Here is a 19,146-nt window from a genome sequence, read left to right on the forward strand (position 1 = left end):
TAACTCGTCATGATTTATGTCATGTATTCAAGTTAGCAATTTTTGAATGGCCAACAAGTATTTTGCGAAGTACATCTAGTTTTCCTTTCTTACATTATATTTTTTATTTTATTAATTTTTACTTTATTTTAAATATGTATAATTTATTTAACAAATTTTTATCTTAAAAAAAAATTCTCAAAAGGCTTATGCCCCAACACCTTATGGCTTACGCCTCGCCTTACACCTTCACCTTTTAAAACATTGATTACAACAAAAGATGTAGTCATCGCAAATCAATCCCTAACGTCCAGAAAAATCCAATGGGGCAACAACCTCTTGTCACGCCCAAAATTGACGAAGGCAAGCCTCCATTGTGCAAGTTTCTGTTTCTGTCATTCGTTGACAGCTTCACAAGAGTTGACTTCACTAAGGTCAGACCCACACCATTTGTGGAACTTTTGTCTTACAAGCCTCCCTTGCCAGATTGGAGCTTTGTTGGGTAGTCAAGCTTCGTCCTTGACATTTCCATCACCATTATGCCACATCATCACTGCTGAAGCTGGATTGAAAATCCTCACACATGGTCTAGCGAAGACTTCTTGATCCATCATATCTGTGGCTGGCAATCTCGTTCTAAAGTCACCTACCATTGCTAGCCCTCACCGGGCTTCTGCCGTTGACCTGCAGCAGTTGAAGAAGCAGCACCTGTGTTTCTGCCACAGGAGCAGAGAGGAAGCTGCAACCCTCCCCAATCAACCATCAAAGAAGCCTTTCCCTAATTTCATTCCAAAAGAGTATCTTTTAAAACAGTTTGCTTTAGGTGATCCAAGCTGCTTCAGCCAGAACTGGTCCAACCAGACAACCAAACTGGTTCACTGGACTGTTCCAAACTAGAACAAACCAGTTCAGCCAGCCAGAGAACCAGCAGGGGAAAAAAACGTTTTTTGCCTTGGCTTCTGCATTGGACAGGATTGATGCTAGGATGAACAACCTTGATTGCTTTGCACCATTATTTCATTATTTGATCCTAATCATTGTGAATTAGAAGAGGCTTCTGTTCAGCCTATTTAGGAGGAAGTGGTCTAAAAAAATGAGGTAGTTAAGGATGTTCCCATTGGGATTGAAGAACCACTGCAGGAAATAGTGGATGCCTCAAATTCAAACCCTGATTCCCAACCAGATGATTTTTATTATCTCACATACTTGTTACTTGTACCTCTACAGGCTGCTTGCTCAAACAATCTCATCTTGTTAAGAATCCAGCACATTACATTTGCCTCCTTCAAGTGAGGTACCAGGGTTCTTCATCCTTTGAATTTTAAAATTTGAGTTTGAACCCTTTCTAATGGGAGGTGAGTGATGCAGCGTGCAAGCAAGATCTATTTTACTTTCCTAATTTTTATTATATTTTCATTTGTTTTATTTTGGGTAATTTCATCAGTGTCCTAGCTTAAAGATTCTAGGATATTATATAGGAAGCCAGATTTTAGGGTATTATTATTTAGGCAACTGGTATTTTAGATTATTTAGTTCTAAATTATTTTTGTATTCTCCAATTGTTATAATCCTATAAAAGGCTTCCTATGCATTAGTTTTAGCAGATTGGAATCAAGCATTACAGTTGTTAGAAGCTTTACTATTTTATTTTCAGGGTCATTGGCCATTTCCACGTGAGAAGCTTACACAAGGATATGCTTACATTTTAAGCCATCCTGGGACGGTAATTTCTCTCTTTTGTTTCAATTTGTTTTTTTTTTTAATTCAGAGAAGATATCTGATGCATGTCATTAAGCTTCTTGTTGAAATATATGAATATTGATGGCTTATTGAATACAATTATATAACACATCTCAAGGGGCGCAAAGCCACAAACTAAAGTTTTATGTTGGGTGCCTGAACTATAAAATGTGAAGTAACCAAACATTAATTGCTTATTAAAGAACAAATTTTTTATTTTCAAGAATTTTTGGGGCCCATGCTTACCCCCCAGCAGGGTGGGGGATGTGTGTGTGCGTGCACAAAACCTTTGTTTGTGTTTTTGAAGTAGTAGAAAATGGATTTCTTTTATTTTTGTTAGGGTTTGTTTTGTATATAGCATGGGGGCAGGTTTGCCACACACATTGGTTTGTACTTAGTTATATCCGTCACCAGCCATTACCATGGTAATTGCACAAAAGGCTACATTAAAACTGGACATGCATTTCTTTCCATGATTTTGTTTTCCTCTAAAAAAATTGCAGCTTCATTGATGATCACTTGTTTTTTTTTTTTTTAACTGCACATACATTTCTTTCCATGATTTTGTTTTCCTCAAACAATCACAGCTTCATTGATTATCACTTGGTTTAATTTTATTTATTTTTATTTGCAGCCCTTCTCTAGCATAAGTTAGCTGTGCACTTGATTAGATTCAATCCGCTGTGGTTGTGTTTGGGGTTTGTGCTTGGATTTGCACTTGGATTTATATGGATTTGGACCAAACTTAATATAATTTTGTACTACATTTTATCCAAATCCACACAAATCTAAATCGTAGCTCTTGAAAATATGGTGGCTGAAGAGACCAAATTTAAATGGGTCAAAGATGGTGTATGTAGTTCTAATTTCTTTTGTAGGGAGTTAGATGTGATTAGGGATTTCAATGTGGGGACCCTGACCCTAGTCAGATTGCCTCTAAGATCACTAATTTCTTTCATAAATTTTGTTGTTAGGAGGATGTTTGTGGACTGATGATTGAGGGTTTAGAGTGGAATCCCATTTCTAGAGATCAAATGTGATGGTTAAAGAGACCTTTTTGATGAGGAGGTGAGGGGGTAGTTTTTGGGATGGAGATCGATAAGGCTCCGGGCCTGGATGGCTTTAGTACAGCTTTTTTTTTTTTTCAGGATTGTTCAGTTGTAATTTATGGTGATTTATTTAGTCTTTACTGAATTTTATTGGAATGGGATTTTGAGCAAGAGCATTAATTACACTTTTATTGCTTTATGGTGAGAGAAACACACCAAGCTGTAAATTAAGGAACATAAATTGCACACCAAGCCTTGGTCGAGAATCGTTGCCAAAGGTCCAGCAGGTTGGGTGTTGTTGCAGCAGCTGTGGAGGTTCGGTGCAATCTATAGTGAGTATAGTGGTGGCAGACAGTCCAGTGGACATCACCTCAGCTAGGGTTTGTGATGTGAGAGGCTTAAGGGTTGGGAACCCAAGAATAAAGGAGTGGGCTTAGAGTTGGGTGGGCTGTGGATCATACATATTCCTTTGAATTTTGGCCAGCTTTTGGGTGCTATTGGGTTTGACCCAAATGTCTTTGAAAGGGCAGCCTGCTCCAACTGACTTGTTTTCTCCAGAGCAGGCACACGACCTATCTCAGGCTTTACAAGGTCTTTTTGATAGACATAATGCCAAAGCCCTTTGGAGAATTCCATTGAGCGCCCTTGGTTTCAGGTAAATCATCTTGCAACAAGGCTCAAAGCTTAGAAGAGGAGGCTGCAGTGATGGGTGATGGCACAGGTACGCGCCGCAAACTAGGTTTTGGGAAGAGCATGGAGGTGAAGGAGAAACAACATCGTGGTACCTATACTATGACAGGGGGAGGCCGTGTGGATGAGCAACACAAGAAGTTAATCAGTGGGCAGACAGTTGGGTGCAGACGGTTGGGGGAAGAGTGTAAGGGGATTATATGTAGGACTATGGTTTGACTGGTCGAAATATGGTTTGACTGCTCAAACTGGGTATCAAGATTATGCAAGTTTTAGTAGCGACAAGGCAAGGATGGATGGGGTAAAGGAGCCTCAGGTTGCTGATAAGCTGCAGCATAAATTTATACTCATGGGAGGTAGAAGAGCACAGAAATTAGGGATGATTCAGTTGGGAAGAGTTTTAGGGCTGGCGGGATGCCAGTTAAGCTTCTCAAAAAACACAGAGATGGTAAATTTACATTGAAGACTTAAATGGAATGAAAAGAGTCTTAAATACAAAAGTTGTGTGGAAACTTCATTGAAAAAGAAGGAAGTGGGGAGGCATCAGATGAGGAGGGTGATATGGTTAGTGGTTTTGATTGTGATGAAGAGCTTTTCTTAGATAAGGTTCACGGACAATTTGGTTATGGATCAGATGATTCTGATTTTTTGGGGGCTCATTCTTCATCTCCAATGGATGATTTAGAGGGAATTGTTGGGTTGGGGAATGATGAACTAGAAGAGGTAGAAGACAAGATTCAGCAGAATGAGATCAATACTGATTTTGTCTCTCGTATTCAACATATGCTCTTTCAAAAAGGTATATGGCTAGCAGATTTAGAAGGAAATAAAGTTCACTTGGATGAAGGCAAAATCAAGGCTAGGAAAGGTGTAACAGAATTGGCTCACTTGTAGTGTTCCGTCAATTATGATGGGAAAGGTCTAAAAAGAGGTTTTCTTAGATAGTGTTTTCTTTAGGCTTAGGTACTGTCTTAGGAGGAGAGTAATAGTGGTGTTGATTGCGGGCAGTTTTTGTTTCGGGTGGTCTTAATTTTTCTTTTTATTTTCTTTGAGGATTCCTTATCCTGTACTGCTTGTATCTTTTTTCTCTTTTAATATATCTTCTTTCACTATCTAAAATATTTCTTTGGTGCCTAAGAAGTCTAAATACTTTAAGGTAGAGAACTTCATACGGATAGTCTAGTCTCTAGTGTTATATATCACCAAAGTATTTAGCTAATAGGCTGAGTGGTGCTTGATAAGACATAGCTGAGTGGTGCTTGATAAGACTATCTCCAGCTTTGGTGACAATGAGTTGGTGGAGGATATTTATAGGAGAAAAAAGAGGGGGTTCATTTTTAAATTGGACTTTGAGAAAGCTTATGATAGAGTTAATTTGAGTTTTCTTGGATAAAATCTTTGTGAGAAAGGGATTTGGTGAGCATTGGCGCCTGTGGATAAGGAGCTGTTCGTCTAATGTGCGGTTATTGATAGTTGTGTATGGTGAGCCTAAGTCATGGTTTAGGGCCTTGAGAGGTTTTAGACAAGGAGACCCACTTCCCCCCTTTTTGTTTGTCCTAGTAGCTGCTGATGTTTTGAGTAAGATGGTGGGTAGGGCAGTGGATTTGGGCTTAGTGAAAGATCGGCAGTGGGGAGAGGGAGTGGTGATTTCTCATCCTCCGCTTGCTCGCGGTCAGCACCATTTTTCTTTCAAGATTATTTTGGGTATTCTCCAAGTTATTGAGAGGGTGTCTAGGCTCAAAATTAGCTTGGGGAGGAGTGGTTTAGCTGGTCCTTTGATGTCAAATGTGGTTTATTGGAATGGCCTTTGACTTATTTAGGGGTCCCTTTGGCGGGTAATTCTAGATTTGCAGATTTTTGGAATCCAGTAGTGGAAAGGGTGGCAAAGCGTTTAGTTGGCTTGAAGAGGGCTCTTTTCTCTCTTGGGGGTAGAATCCCTCTTATTCAGGCTTGTCTGTCTAGTATCTCGTTGTATTACTTGTCTATTTTTAAGATCCTAGTGAGGATTGCCGGTAAGATTGAGAAAATTATAAGAGATTTTTTGTGGTCTAGAGTCGAGTGTCATAGGAATCATTTGCTAAGTTGGGAAGATGTTTGTGGGTCTAAATTGGAGGGTGAGCTGGGTCTTGGGAAGTTTTTTGTGTAAAAATACTCCTCTTTTGGCTAAATGTTTTCCCCTAGAAGATTCTTCCCTTTGGCATAGAGTTATTAGAAGAAGTTTGGGTTGAATGAGAATGGTTCCTACACTAGCGATAGTTTAAGATGTTTTTTAGAGAGTCCATGGAGATCTATCTCTCAATTTTATCCTTTAATCACTCCTCACAGCCTGATTATCCCTCTATTTTGACTTGCTCCCTCACCATGATCGCATGAGAATGGATAAGAGGCTCGTGGGATTGACGTGAGGGGGTAGGGATGGCTATATTTCTGGGAGTGAACTCCAGAAGAATATGAAGTGGGGTGATGGGTTCTCGAGTTCATTTTTGGAAGACCTGTGGTTGGGGACTGATGTCTTAAGCACATCTTTTCCTCATCTCTTCGATTGAGCTCAGGGCTGAATAGTGTTTTTTCTTTCTTTGCTGGTGATTCGATTAGTCCTTTAGCTTGGAATTTTCATCTGATTGAGCTCAGGGCTGAACAGTGTTATTTCTTTCTTTGCTGGTGATTCAATTAGACCCTTAGCTTCTTGGAATTTTCATTTTAGGAGATCTTTTAACGATATGGAGTTATCTTCCTCGTTGACTTTATTGAATAATTGTCATCTTTATTCAATAAGGGATGTCCATTCAAGGGCTTATTCTTATAAATCATTTTATGAGTTCTTGTCCTGTTCCTGTTCCAATTCTTTTTTTGCTTCAATATTCTTTTATTTGGAAGGCCAAAGTACCCCTAAAAATTAAGGCTTTTATTTGGTTGGTTATGCTTAGTAAAACCAATACCAATAACTTGTTGCAAAACAGGAGACCTTTTAAGGCTGTTTCTCCAGATGTATCCTTGAGACAACATCTCATCCTCTCTTTTTTTCTTTTTCTTTTTTTTGAAGTATGATTTTTCTTGGAGGATTTGGAATTAGTTATTTGGTGTTCTCTGGGGAGAAAATTGAGTTTGTTGTGGAGGAATTGTTGTCTATTTCTTTTGTGGGTTTTGGAAGGAGGAAGAAAAGGGCTGCATTATGGAAATGTGCAATTTTTGTAGTTTTTTAGGGGTTATGGTTGGGCATAGTGCACAGATCTTTTCCCACCACGCCGCGCCTCTCGCAGGGGGGGTGGGGGTGCGGTGTGGGGGTTTAATTGAATTGGCAGCTGGTTTGTGAAAAGATTCACTACATGGCCTCTTTGTGGTGTGTTGGGTTTTTTTTCAGGAGAATTAGCTGTTTGGAAGTTCAGCGAATTGGAGAAATCCTTTGACTTGATTTTTCCTTTTCTTTCTTTGTTCTTCTTTAGTTTTTTCCTTCTTTGTTGTTTGTTCCTGATTTTTTAAGGAGATTCTTATTCTCCTTTCTGTAAATTATTCTCCTATTAATGACATCTATTCTTCTGGAATTAGGGGGAAAAAAAAAATTGGTGACTGAAGTTTGTCTCGAGTGCATGCTAATTGGCACCATTTTTTACCAACTTCTGCTAACCAAAAGAGGGAAAAAAATGTTACTGATCTTCTGAAATACTTGCTTTCTTTGTCCATCAACTTAATGCCCCCATCGTCAATTAGCATCAGCCCCAACCCCAAAACTCCACAAAGACACGAAAATTGAAAAATGAAAGAAACAAAACGTAAAACAAAATGAAGACATTGAAGAGTCTCGAAACCCTGGTGGTTTAATTAAGGTTGGCTGATGACTAGGCTTTACTGACAACCAGCAGAAGTGAGTTGGGGAAGGCGATTACCCCCGCTCGAAAAGTTAACACACTTGTACCACCTATAATTTGTTTGAAATATATATATGATGCCCCCACTTAAATATTAATTATGTGTCAATTTAGAGATATTAGAAGCAGTTTGGTCGAGTCAAAATTTTTGTTGTGCTTCATTTATGTTTTTACATTGATTTTGCTCCTTTTTACATAATGCTCCCCCTCAAACTGTACTTGTGGGATCAATTCAAAAATATTATAGAAAAGAAAAACAGAAAAAAAAAACCTTTTGTGCCATAAGCAATAGCGTTTTTATTTTACAAAGTAACAAACTTTTGTGCTAAAGTAGCCCCAAATCTGTATCAATATAAAATATACCAAAAGAGAGAGCGTGAGAGGAAGAGGCTTGAGTGCATAATCAAATAAGACATCATTTGAAGAACCATTACTTAAACGTGTATATTGAAAGAGATGAAGTTGATAGTATTAAATAAGATTGTTTAGTACATTTGAAAATGAAGACCATAAGATATTTGTTTTAGAATGACTTCCCCAAGTTCTTTCGATTAATTATTTCATATTATGAATAAATTAACGTTTTAGATAAAGAATAAAATAAAGAAAAAATTATTGCAGCAGTTGTTGCTCCCAATAATTACATATTCTGGTGCCGCCTCTGGTACCAACCCTGCTAAACTGCTTGCTGCACAATGAATAGTCAAAAGACACAGGTACCCACACCACCACCACACCAAAACAAGAAATATATAAATAAATAAAGCACACCCGAAAGATAAACCAAACGTTTTTTTTTATTCCTGTTGTGTAACAAGTTTTCATTGTTTATTTTGCAGCCTGTTATATTTTATGATCATTTCTACGACTTCGGCATTCGTGATGTGATAACAGACTTAATCGAGGCCCGGAGACGGGCTGGAATCCATTGCCGGAGCCCCGTCAAGATATACCATGCAAACAATGAAGGTTACGTTGCACAGGTTGGTGATGCACTGGTAATGAAGCTTGGCCATTTTGATTGGAATCCTTTCAAGGAAAATAATTTGGATGGGAGCTGGCATAAGTTTGTTGGCCAAGGATCAGATTATCAGGTGTGGTTAAGACAATAATTAGTGTGCTGGTATTTTGAAATAAAGGAAATGCTTCTTTTTTCTTTTTTAATAATGCCTCATTAGAATGTCAGAGTTGGAGAAACAGTCTCTGTAGAACCATTTCCATTTGGGATATGTCAAGTTAGGACCTGGGGAAGCTTGGATTGGTGTATTTAATGGCACTGATAAGTCTGATAAATTATATGAAAGAAGCACAAGTAAAAAATCATTTATCTCTCAATCCTATGTTTCAACAGCGGGATATTCATATTCAGTTTTTCAACAGCGGCACAATTATGTGCGCCTGAACATTAGCACAAAAGATATTGAGCTACTCCTAAAAGACTATTGTTGATAATTAAAAATAATAAATTTATATTATTTTATTTAATAAAATTATTTAAATATTAGTTAAAAATAATTTAAAAATTATTAATAAATTTTTTAATTATAAATATTAATATATATATTCATTCAAAATATACTTAAAAATAATCATATAACACCTTATAATAAAAGTAAGTATTCAAATAATATATTTTTAAGCACAATCAAGTAGCACTTACAACTTCTAACACTTTTACATTTCAATATTTATTAAATTTAGCACTTTTTTTTTCCTAAAAAACACTTCTTGTAAAAAAAAAAATCATTGTAGGCCTCAAAATGACAAAAATAAAATTTTTAATGCTATCTTTTATTGTGAATTTTTATATTTGTAATTTCATATTTATCTCAAAAAGTTAAAATTGAACGTTGTCCCCTCACATTTACTTGATTAATATATAATATTAATAGCCTCCTAGGTTCTCTTGCTTTCTTCCATGACATTCAATTTTTCTCTCAAGACTTGGTTCCCTTTCACTTCTCAACCAATCCGTGTGCGTATACATTTTTTTGGTTGACTTTTGTTGGAATAGACTGCTGTTAGGATTGAACCAATCATTATTTTGCAGTGGTTAGACATCATAAATGAAAATGAAATTCAGTGCGGCTCTGACATTTATTAGTGATATCAATTCGTTTTGTGGGGGTGTGGGATGCAAAGACAAGATTGCGTACTAAATGCAGCCGCCAGCTCTAATACAAACTAAAGGATTTTCAATTCATAGATGCGTGACAAATTAGCAATCTTAAATTACAAAACATTCTTGAAAATATCACTGTTCTCAACAAGTGAATTAGTTACAATATCTTTTAAAGTTGTTTGCACAATGCAATGGTGAAAAACCTAATTGCTTGGGAGGTGATGAACTCACCTTCTAATTGTACAGAGAGAGAGCACGACTTTGACATTTATCTGTGAAATCAATTCGTTTTGGGGGGGAGCAGGATGCAAAGACAAGGTTGCGTGCCAAATGCAGCTGTTATGTTCAGCTCTAATACAACTAGAGGATCTTCAATTCATAGATAAGTGACAAGCTAGCAACCTTAAAATACAAAGCAGTCCTAGAAACATCACTGTTCTCAGCATGCGAATTAGTTACGACATCTTTTAAAGTTGTTTGCACAATGCAGTGGTGGAAAACCTAGTTGCTTGGGAGGTGATGAACTCACCTTCTAATTGTAGAGAGAGAGAGAGAGAGAGAATTTAAAGTGTATGAAGATGCATCAGCAGATGTTGGCATTGTATAGCAAAGGGGGTGTTGAAATTTTAATAGGCATGAGTTCAACAATCAAAAGAGTAAAAATCAAAAATTTAAATTGTATGAAGATGCATCGGCATATGTTGCTATTGTGTATAGCAAAGGGAGTGTTATATTTTCAACAGACATGAGTTCAAGAGTCGAATGAAGATTGAAGCATAAAAGGACTCAATTAAGCGTTTAATTTTGAGTTTTGGACATATGGAATTTTTACTTTAGATAACTACAAAATTATAGGTCGACATCTTAATTTATGTCATTTAAGGACTACCATATTTTTCACTTTAGACTTTTAGGAGTGATTTAATTTGTAACATGTAAAATTTGCTTCACGTGCAATGCACATGCTTGTAACTAGTTTGACAAAAACACACAAACCTTCTTGCAGGTTCTAGAGGCCTCTGTTCGTAAAAATTTTAAAAATTCAATTGGCCTCCCTTCACATTTGATTTATGAACGCTTATAATCTTTTTCTAGTTGTATTTTTGCAAATATTAAGGGAAGTTTATGTCTTTTTTAAGCAAACCCCAAAGGAGATGTTGGATTTTTCAAATCTCGAGAGAAATCTTAAATCTATATCTTTTTTGTTAAGTTCCATAAAGGATTTGTGAAATTTTCAAAACTTTAAGGGAGGTTTACATCTTTTTATTGAACCTTATATGAGATATGTGTCTTCTGCCTAAAATTTATAAATGTCTTTTAACTTTAGTAGTAATTTTAGATTGTTTAGTAAATTTCAATTCAAAACATATTATGTCTGAACTTTACATGTAATTTCAAATTTCATTTAATGAGCAATAGTCGACTCCTATAATTTATGGAAAACTCTTTAGCATCCTAAGAAAATTCATGAAATCAATTTGATCATTAATTTTGCATAACAAAACTTGAACACTTGTATGGTTGACATAATGCGAAAGTGAAGTGATAAATGGGTGTGGGTGGAGCACAAAAACTTAATAAGATGGTTGAGTAGGATCCCATGTAGGCTGCAAATAAATCATGCTGCTCACGAGTAACCTAATAAAAACTCATTTAAGCACGTTCATTATATAAATGAGAATTCTTTAGCTTGTTTAATAAATGACCTAAACTTGCATAAAATCAACTCAACTCAACTCATAAGCGCCATGATTACAATTTTGGTTAGGCTCCTTGATAAACTTGGATTGATCTCATTTATGTGCCCATTTAATAGGTCAAATTAAATCAATAGAATATGCTAGCCTTACCTAAAAGTAGGGGTTATGCGGGAGTGAGCATTTTTAACCCAAACTCCATAATATGAATTCATTGGCAGGGTTATGCTTTGTTGGTTTTTCCTTCATGCATGCAAGTGCTCGGGAGAGGATAGGGGAATAATCCTAACAATTCATAAGACCCAATTTTTACCTTTTCCCTAACGAAAACCTGAGAGCCTTTCACCTTACAAAATCAGAGATTGTGAAAAATCAAGTCGTTTGTGATGAACCCAATATGTAGCTCCAGTAAAAAATGGCTCACTCAACACCACCTGCATAAATGAACAAGTTTGAGTAAGTGTATTTAAATCCATTTTGAGTTTGGTTTGAGGTTGAGCTCAATTCAAGATTTAATCTGCAAGTTTGAGTAACTCAATTCAAGATTTAATCTGCAGTATGGTAAAAGATTGACTTAACTTATTTTTAGTCCTAATTCCATTATAGTATTTTAGCATAGACTGTAAATAATCATTGCACATTTGATTATATTGAAATAATGTCTATGTTCAACGCTTATAATGTTGTGAATTGAAATTTATGATCGACTTGAAACATTTATTAAAGTTTAGTGACTGTATATGAGATTTACCCAATAGACGAATAGTCAAAATTGGTAATATACTAGTGGTTCATATCCATTGCAAATTATTTAATTTGAAAGGAAAGGTTATACTGGCACTTCACACAGTATTGCCGCACCATTTTTTTTTTCTCTCACAATGAAATTACAAATTTGCTCTTTCTTTTTTTTTTCTTTTTTATCTTTTCACTTGTAAAGTAAAAAATCAATGGGTAAAATTATCATTTTAATATATTAAAATATAAAAGTTGGAGTATGAATGATATTTTTTACAGTGCCAATACAGTCTTCCATTTAAAAATTTCTAAAAATTTTAAAATCTAATAGTTTAAAATAATTATACGTGGTTGATTTTGAATAGCTAAATAAAATATTTTTAAAATATTTTATTTAAATTATTAATGTATATTTTTTAATATTTAATTGACTAATTATATTTGAATGTTGCAGCACTTTTCATAACATTAGAGCCAAAAAAAAAAAAATGAAAGAAAAACTACCTAAAAGGAATCAAACAAAAATGGCTTGGAGGACCCGGGGCGTACTCCGAGAAATTTCTCTGATGCTTAAGTTAGGGATCGTGGGAGGTTTATATTGCAACAGTAAGAAAAAAATGGGTCAAAATGAGATGCTTACCTCCTCTTGGAGCAGCTTTTTTATAGTGGTAGAAGCACGTCCTCCTTTAATTTTATATTTATGGGCACATTATTATGTTAATGGGGGTTATGGATAGTTTAAGGGTATTAATGTTAGGGTGTTAACAGTGGATTCATAACTTTAGCCCTTTATGAATGTGTCTATTGATTTCGAGTATATCAGTTGCCCCCTTTTTACTCTTAAATTTTTTAGTTGAGTTTCTTTTATTCGAGAGTCTTTTGCATCACCTACCTTGTGTGTATGATTTTTGCCCCCCATTCAAGATGAATTGGGGGCTTCTAACTCAATCTGAGCCAGTTATAGAGCTTCTCGGCTCAATCCAAGCTGATTATAAAGCTTATTCATATATACGAGTTGGGTGTAGTGCTCCTCAACTCAATCTGAACTGGTTGCAGAGGTTATCGGCTTAATCTGAGTCGATTACTAAGTGATTTGGCTCAATCTAAACCAGTAATAGTGCTCTTTGGCTCAATCTGAGTCAGTTACCTTACTCTTCGATCTTAATCCATGCTAGTGCATATGTTTAAGGCAAAAATTTAATCAAATAATAGTAACTTTTTCAGGGCAGCTTTTTGGATAACTTTATCTTAGCAGCCTTTTGCCGAACAACTTTTATAAACTACTTCTCTAAGCAGCTCCTTACTAAGCAAGTGTTGTTATCTACTTTACTAATGTTATAAAGGGTACCTTGTGAGCTGAGCTTACCCTTGGATTTCCTCATGATTAGTGCTCATCAACTTGGCATTTCTTTAGATCTTATAAGCTATGCTCATCAAATGGACACGTCTTCGGGCTTCCTGAGTGGTTCTCATCAGATGGGTCATTGCTAGTGAGCCTTGGGCTGTCTCATGAGTTGTGCTCATTAGATTGGCATGTCTTTGGGCCTCATGAACGATGTTCATCAATTGGGTCTTATCTAGTGAGTTGCGTTCTTTCTCAAATTGTCTCATGAGAGATGCTCATCAAATTGGCCATAATCGGCGAGCCGTGCTCACCCTTAGATTGTACTCATCAAGTGGGCATGTCTTCAGGTCTCATGAGTGGTTCTTATCAAATGGGCCATTTTTAGTGAGTTGTGCTCACTCTTGGGTTGCCTCATAAGCTATGTTGATCAGGTGGGTATGTCTTCGGGCCTCATAAGCAGTGCTCATCAATTGGGCCTTATTTGGTGAGTTATGCTCACTCTCAAGTTGCCTCATGAGCTATGCTCATCAAGTGGGCATGTCTTCAAGCCTCATGAATGGTGCTTATTAAATGGGCCATAATCAGTAAGCCATGCTCACCTCTAGGTTGCCTCATGAGCTATGCTCATCAAGTGGGCACATCTTTAGAAGCAAAGTCATTGCTTTGTAAAGCTGTGACACATGATATATGCATGGTTGAATGAATTGGTCATCACTCATTGATCAGTTAAGTCCACTGCACTTAATCACAACAATTGATGCATTTCGTACAAGTGGTCTGTGCAATTCTAATTTTATATGTTTTATGTTTTCCTTCTTCATAAATAACATAACTCGTAAGAATTGTGAAAAATACTTTATGCATATCTTTATGTAGCTGGTAAGAACTTCCTGAATTTTTGGGTGTCTTGCAAGCTTAAACAATGGGACCAATTCATCCCCAAAACAAAACCATAGAATCACAGTCCATGTCACCAACATAAATTGCACTTGTGCACTTTTGGCTATCCATTTTCTGAAATTGTAGCAAGTACCAAGTGAATAGAATCCTCATAACATAATGCGTATATCAGTGATTCTTCTCCTTAGTTAGAAAATTCATTAACATTGCCTAGAGGTTGGCCTTGGCCCAACAATGATTAATCTCTATTCATGACTATATTGATAGTTGGCTCTATAAACATAATTTGTTGACTTTAGGAACTGAAGAAGTTACTTCAACGTGGCAAGTCAAGCTTCATATGACGTATTTGACCAGCAAAGTAAATGCTGACTGGAGGGTGTGGAGAGTAGTTTCCAAAGGGGATTTTGTCCCTATGAAATCTATAGAAAGAGTAAATGTACCTAAGACTAAAGAAGAATACACAAACGATGACATGTAAGCAACTCAAGTAAATGCTACTGCCACGAATCTTTTATACTGTGCTCTTGATGTTAATGAATTCAATAGGGTCATGGCCTGCACCTCGGCTAAAGAAATATGGGATAAATTAGAAGTTACATATGAGGCATTTAGGATGAACTCTAGTGAATCTATTCAAAGCATGTACACTCAATTCACACACATCACTAACTCATTACAAGCACCTGGCAAGACTTACCCCACTTATGAAATTATTAGGAAAATACTTAGGAGACTTCACCAATCTAGGAAGCGAAGGCTACAACCATAGCTGAGGGTAGAAATCTAAAGGCAATGTCACTAGATGAACTTATAGGATCACTCATCACGTATGAAGTGGCCACAAATGAAAGGGTGAGTGAGCATAACAAAGCTAAAAAGGTGACAGCTTTGAAAGCATCTATTAGTGGCTTTAGTATAGATAGTGACGAGGAGCCAGATGAAGACATGGTTATGCTAACAAAAATTCAGCATATTTTTCAAAAAGAATGGGTGGTCCTCTAGAAAATTCAGGAACTCAAAATTTGAAAATGGTGGGTCAAGCAGGAAAAAGGAAAAATCAAATCTTCCCATTTGCTTCAACTGTAACAAAGCCGGTCACATTAAACCAAACTGCCCACTACTCAAAAAGGAATTAAAAAAGAAGGAAAGGGCAATGAAAGTCGGCATGTCATGGGACAAACACAGTACCAGTGGTTCAGACACTGAGTCCAGCTGTAACAACCCAAGGAATAATGGTATTTAAATAATAAAAAGAAAGGTAAATGGAAACCAGAAACAAAAGGAGGCAGTCGATTTCTTCGACGAATGCTTTGCGTTCATCGACGACATTGCATTTTGGAAAAGATAAATCCGGAAGAATTTTTCAGCTCCTCGTTGACGAATATAGGAGACTCGTCGACGAGGGTATAATAGGAGCTTGTCGACAAGGTTTGGAGTTCACCGATGAACTTTCTACATTACTTGTCGACGAGGTGACGTGGCTCGTTGATGAGGAAATACCGAGGCGATGACTTTGGGGTTTCTGAATTTTGTCGACAAAGGGGAGAGTTTGTTGACGAATTTTCTCTTAACCTCGTCAACGAGGTGACGTGGCTTTTCGACAAAGGCCACAACATATTTTTTTAACCGAAATTTCTTGCGTAGAACTTTTCTCTCTTACCCTTCAGTTCCTCCTCCTTCTCTTTTCGATTTCAGGCCGGATTTCCACCGGTTCGAGGATCTAAAGCCACCACGACACTGTAACGTCCCTCAATTTCTTAACATAAAATATCACATAATAAATAATATGGTCAACCCGAACCCGTGGGTAGCGGGGACACCTGTCATACACAGCGGAAAACCTAGCAGCAGTACACATAAAATCTCAAACATCCAGTCATAAAATATAATACCAGAGCTTTCTATAACATTATGATACTGTACTACTATACATCCTCATATATATCCAAATATCTCTAGGGTCAAACACAAAATAATTCTAACCCTAGTACAAAATCTTACCCTCCTCACGGGGTAATCTCACTAATCTCAACGGCGGCCTTGACCCGCCGGTCTCTCAGGGACTCCTGAAAAATGTAATAATATTGGGGGTGAGACACTTCTCAGTAAGGGAAAATAAACTAAATACAGCTGTGTGGCAACATGAATATTTAATGCATTTATACGTATATAGTACATTTCATAACTCCATAAACATCATCATATCGTACTGGGTAAACATATATTTTCACATCTGTTAACAAATCATATCATACATAAAATCATCTGTTATAACTGTAGTACTGAAAACAAACCCAAGATGACTAGCTAGCTGGTGTCATGTATTACCCCCCATGACGGGTTGTGCAGCCCGAAGGCGGGACCCGACAATGGCTGGCCGACCACTGCCGAATCAAATATGTCTGTAAGTACGATGAGCCCGCCACACCCTGGTCCGGACTGCCAGGTGGACGTCCACACTCTACTGAAAGCCACATCGACTATCCATCTCCCATCCCCTCGTGGGACGGTAGCACTAATAAGGCCTCGTGCCAAAATGAACCCATAGCTACGGTACCGAGCTCCTGGTCTGAACTAAACTAACATCCTGGTTATGAAAACATATAATACATGATCATACATAACATCATTACGGCCTCGTGCCGAAAACATAGATACGGCCTCGCGCCGAAATCATACATATGGCCTCGCGCCAAAATCATAGTAAATATGGCCTCGCGCCAATAATATAAATACGGCCTCGTGCCGATAGCATAGATTCGGCCTCGTGCCGATAACATAAATACATGGCCTCATGCCAATAACATAAATATGGCCTCGTGCCGATAACATAAATATATGGCCTCGCGCCAAAATTGTTTCAGGTATACATATACTGAAAATACATCATTTATCACAACATAACTCATATTTCCATAAATGCTTGGTTCGTAAAATCTTTCACATCATAATACATTTCACATAAAATAATATTCGTGCCACACATATGCTGTTAAAAGTCATACTTCATATTCTAAAAACGTGAATTATTTACATCTCATACATACATATACATTTTAATCATCATAGCAGTATTTTTCCCAATCGTACATTTCATGCGTAATACACAATATAACATATGCTTTTCTGAAAATAAATTTACTCATAATCAATAATAATTTGTATGAAAAATTACTGCTTTAGTTTATTCCCTTACCTGACTATTGAAAAATTTCTTAGAGCCCAAAATTTCACGCCTTTGGCGCCCGAAATTTAATTCCTGCAATTTACATTTTTCCCCAGATCAATTAATCTATTTCTCCAAAATAATACTCATCTAGCCCTCCTTAGGCTTCATATACCTCAAATTAACATTTAAACTATTATTTAAAATCCCCACTTATTTTTCTAAATTTTGCCTGTGGGTCCCAAAATTACACCCGCGGCGCTCACCCGGGCCCTAAATTCCAGAAATCCTACTTTAGTTCCAAATGCTTAATATTTTAGCATTTCTAAATTAATGCTAATTAATTAAAAATAAGCCCCTTAATAATCGCCGCACCTCAAATTTGGGGTTTTGGCCCGACACCCCCACGAAAATTCCGTCTCACTAGACTTGTAGAGAATCATCCCTAGATTCTCGTGGTGGTGTCCGTTCGTCAATTGGGCTTATATTTTGCAAGAAATTAAAGAAAAAGGGGAAAATGGCTTACCCCAAGGAATATGCTTATGCCGCTCCTATCACCGATCTGCTTCGGTAGAAACGACGGCAGCAGCGAATAGAGTCCAGTGGTATCTTCAGATTTTCGATCGGGCGAAAATCCGTCACGAAATCGAGGAGAGAGAGAGAGAGAACGTGAGGAGAGAGAGAGAGAGATTGCAGGTTGCAGGAAATAGTATAAAGAAAAGAAAAAATAAAGAAGAAGAAGAAGAAGAAAAAGAAAAAAGTAACTTGAATCTCCTGAAGCTTGCTGAAGCTTCAGGAGGATATAATAATAATAATAATAATAATATATTTAATTAATAATAATAATATATTTTATTAATAAATAAAAAATAAATTTTAATTAATTTTTTTTTCTTTTTCTTTTTAAATCTGATTAATTAATTAATTAATTTTTTATTATTTTTTATTTATTTATTTTTATTTATTTTTATTTTTATTTATTTATTTTTTTTTTTGGAAATCAATCCACTAATATTTTATATTTCTTTTTTTTTTTTTTTTTTTAAAGACGCTCTTGGGAAAGTTCTCTACAAATCTTTCAAAGCGGATCGTCGGTGGGGTTAAAGTGGAAACCATCCCAAATCCAAGGTAAGGCTTTCTACTAAAATACTAAACTTTAGTTCTGAGAAATTCTATTTTCAGGGTGTTGAACGGGGAACCCTGCGGGTGCGGGACATATTTTCTTAGGAGCTTTTCAGGAATCAGGTAAGGGGATAAACTAAGCCAGTATTTTATGAAAATATGTATATTGTTATAACATTTGATTTCGGGAAATAAATAAATATATATATATATGTGATTTATATTTGGGAAAATAATGTTGAAAATGATGGTATGTTGAATATACAAAAAACTTGTTAGTGTGGCATGAGTAGAAATTGTTATGAAATACTGTTTTTTAGGAATGTGTTAATGATATGGATTTTTATAATGGAAAACCGGCGTACGGGTCGAGATTTTTATATGTTTTGCCGACATACGATTCGTGCTATATATATGATTTGCCAGCGTATAGGCTGAGCTATATATATGATTTTCCGGCGTACGGGTTGAGCTATGGATGTGATTTTCTAGCATATGGGCTGTGCTATGATATGATTTTCCAGCATATGGGCTAGGCTATGGATGTGATTTGCCAACATATGGGCTGTGCTATGATTTGCCAGCGTACGGGCTGATGATTTTCATGATATACGTATATATGCAAAATGACATGATTGATTTGATAATTAATGATATGAAATATTCATGTATCATAGTTTTAGTATATGTTATATGATATCAGAACCTGGTTGGCTTGGTTTAGGCTAG

The 19,146-nt window shown here is 36.5% G+C and overlaps 1 protein-coding gene across 2 annotated transcripts in view; it reads left to right on the forward strand.

Moving 5' to 3' along the window:
- Window positions 1–8,659, forward strand: part of LOC131166996 (uncharacterized) — a 102,397-nt gene extending 93,738 nt beyond the window's left edge. For both annotated transcript variants that reach the window (XM_058125719.1, XM_058125714.1), the window contains 2 exons: window positions 1,634–1,702; window positions 8,164–8,659. In XM_058125719.1, the coding sequence (XP_057981702.1) occupies window positions 1,634–1,702; window positions 8,164–8,436 (342 nt within the window). In that variant the 3' untranslated portion in view covers window positions 8,437–8,659. The remainder of the gene's footprint in view (window positions 1–1,633; window positions 1,703–8,163) is intronic.
- Window positions 8,660–19,146: the final 10,487 nt, after the last annotated feature.

Source organism: Malania oleifera, chromosome 1, assembly GCF_029873635.1.
Source record: "Malania oleifera isolate guangnan ecotype guangnan chromosome 1, ASM2987363v1, whole genome shotgun sequence".
NCBI classification, from domain to species: Eukaryota; Viridiplantae; Streptophyta; class Magnoliopsida; order Santalales; family Ximeniaceae; genus Malania; species Malania oleifera.